This window comes from Myotis davidii, unplaced genomic scaffold (assembly GCF_000327345.1).
Source record: "Myotis davidii unplaced genomic scaffold, ASM32734v1 scaffold399, whole genome shotgun sequence".
Classification (NCBI taxonomy): domain Eukaryota; kingdom Metazoa; phylum Chordata; class Mammalia; order Chiroptera; family Vespertilionidae; genus Myotis; species Myotis davidii.
Window position 1 is genome coordinate 5,670,508 of NW_006292094.1, and position 1,600 is coordinate 5,672,107.

General features: G+C 61.7%; 1 protein-coding gene across 1 annotated transcript in view; it reads right to left on the reverse strand.

Annotated features, from left to right (window-relative positions):
* SDK1 (sidekick cell adhesion molecule 1) overlaps positions 1 to 1,600 on the reverse strand; it is a 455,450-nt gene that overhangs the window by 151,276 nt on the left and 302,574 nt on the right. The window contains exon 24 of the mRNA XM_015565152.1: positions 1,461 to 1,598. Within this exon, the coding sequence (XP_015420638.1) occupies positions 1,461 to 1,598 (138 nt within the window). The remainder of the gene's footprint in view (positions 1 to 1,460; positions 1,599 to 1,600) is intronic.

Sequence of the window (1,600 nt, forward strand, 5' to 3'; positions counted from 1 at the left end):
TGGAGCGCGGACAACGCGCTAGAGCAGAAGGCTGGGCGGCAGGAAGGAGGGAGCCAGGGCCGCAGAGAGAGAAGGCGTCCTGAGGACGCGTCCTACTGCCCTGGCCGGGGCAGGTGGGCCAGTGTGGCCGGGGCCAGAGCCCCTGGTGGCCGGTCAGGGCTGGCCCAGGAGGGCAGGGGACCTCGGTGCCTTCCACGTCTAGTTTAATGAACCCCGAGCAGATGTTCACATCGAAGGCAAGTGACTCTTCTTTACGTCTCTGGGCTCCTGGGCTCGGCACAGGGTCCCTCAGCCTTTAAGGATGTGAGCTTCAAGGACAGCAACAGATCCGTGACCCCCGCCTGGGCTCTCCTTCCGGCCAACGCCAGGGATGCTGGGGGGCAGAGGGGGGCACCACTCCCAGCTACGGCCGGCACCCACCTTCTCTCTCCCTGCCCTGCCCCTTTCCTCCCCACCTTCTCCCACTGCGCTTCCTGTCCCAAACCCGTCTCCATTGTTTCCCTGAGTGAACGAAGCTGGATGCTTCCCACTGTGCCTGCAAAAGGGGCTTCTGGGAGACAGCCTCCCAGGTGATCTGACCATCAGCTCTGGCTGCAGGCTAAGGAGGGAGCCACGCCCGCCGTAACTCCTGGTGAGGGCCTGCCAGCGCTGCCCGTGGTTTCTGTGCCTTCGCCACGGCAGCGGAGCCTCCTTCCGGCCCCTCCGAGGTGTGGCCCCCGCACGTGTCTGCCTCACTCGCCTGTCTCTGGACCTCTGCCCGCTTTCTCCGCTTCCCTGGAATCTCCCCCGTGTCCCCCTTAATTCCAAAGGCAGAGGAGCAACTGCAAAACCGTGCTCCTTGGGCGCCTGCACTCTTGCTTCCTGGCAGTTGGCATTCGTTTGGCTCAAACTCAAATTCTTATAAAATTTTTCTACTGGTTGGGCCTTCTTCTTTGACACTATTTCTCAAAAATATGTTTTTGTTGATTTCAAAGAGAGGAAGGGAGAGGGAGAGAGAGAGAAAAGCGTCAGTGATGAGAGAGAATGATAGGTCAGCTGCTTCCCGCACAACCCGCACTGGGGATGGAGCCTGTAGCCCGGGCACGTGCTCTGACCGGGAATCGAACCGTGACCTCCTGGTTCACAGGTCGATGCTCAACCCTGAGCCACATCGGCTGGTGACACTATTCTTTATTTTAACATCGGCATTTCCTCTCTCTCTCACAAGGCCTGCAATTCCTTCTGTGGGGTTCCCTTTCCCGGGAGGGCGGGGCCCCAGTCCAGCTCCCTGAGGGGATTCACCCCCCACCCCCCACAGAAGAGACGGGGGTCGTGGTCAGAAGACGCTGGGAAACAGGCCGCAGCGGGTCACCCTCCACTTACCCCACCGTCCAGCAGGACACTGGCCCCCTCAAAGGCGGGTGCCCTCCGAGCGTCAGGACTCCAGGGGGAAGGAGGGCTGGAGCCCTGCTCTCACTGACCTGGGGGCACGCCCGAGGAAATGGTGGACGAGGTGGCCAGGCCGGCGCCCACGGCGGTGAGGGCAGCCACGTCGATGGTGTAGGTGGTGAGCGAAGACAGGCCCTGGATCTTGTACTCGTGCGTCGTGCTGTTGAGCGTG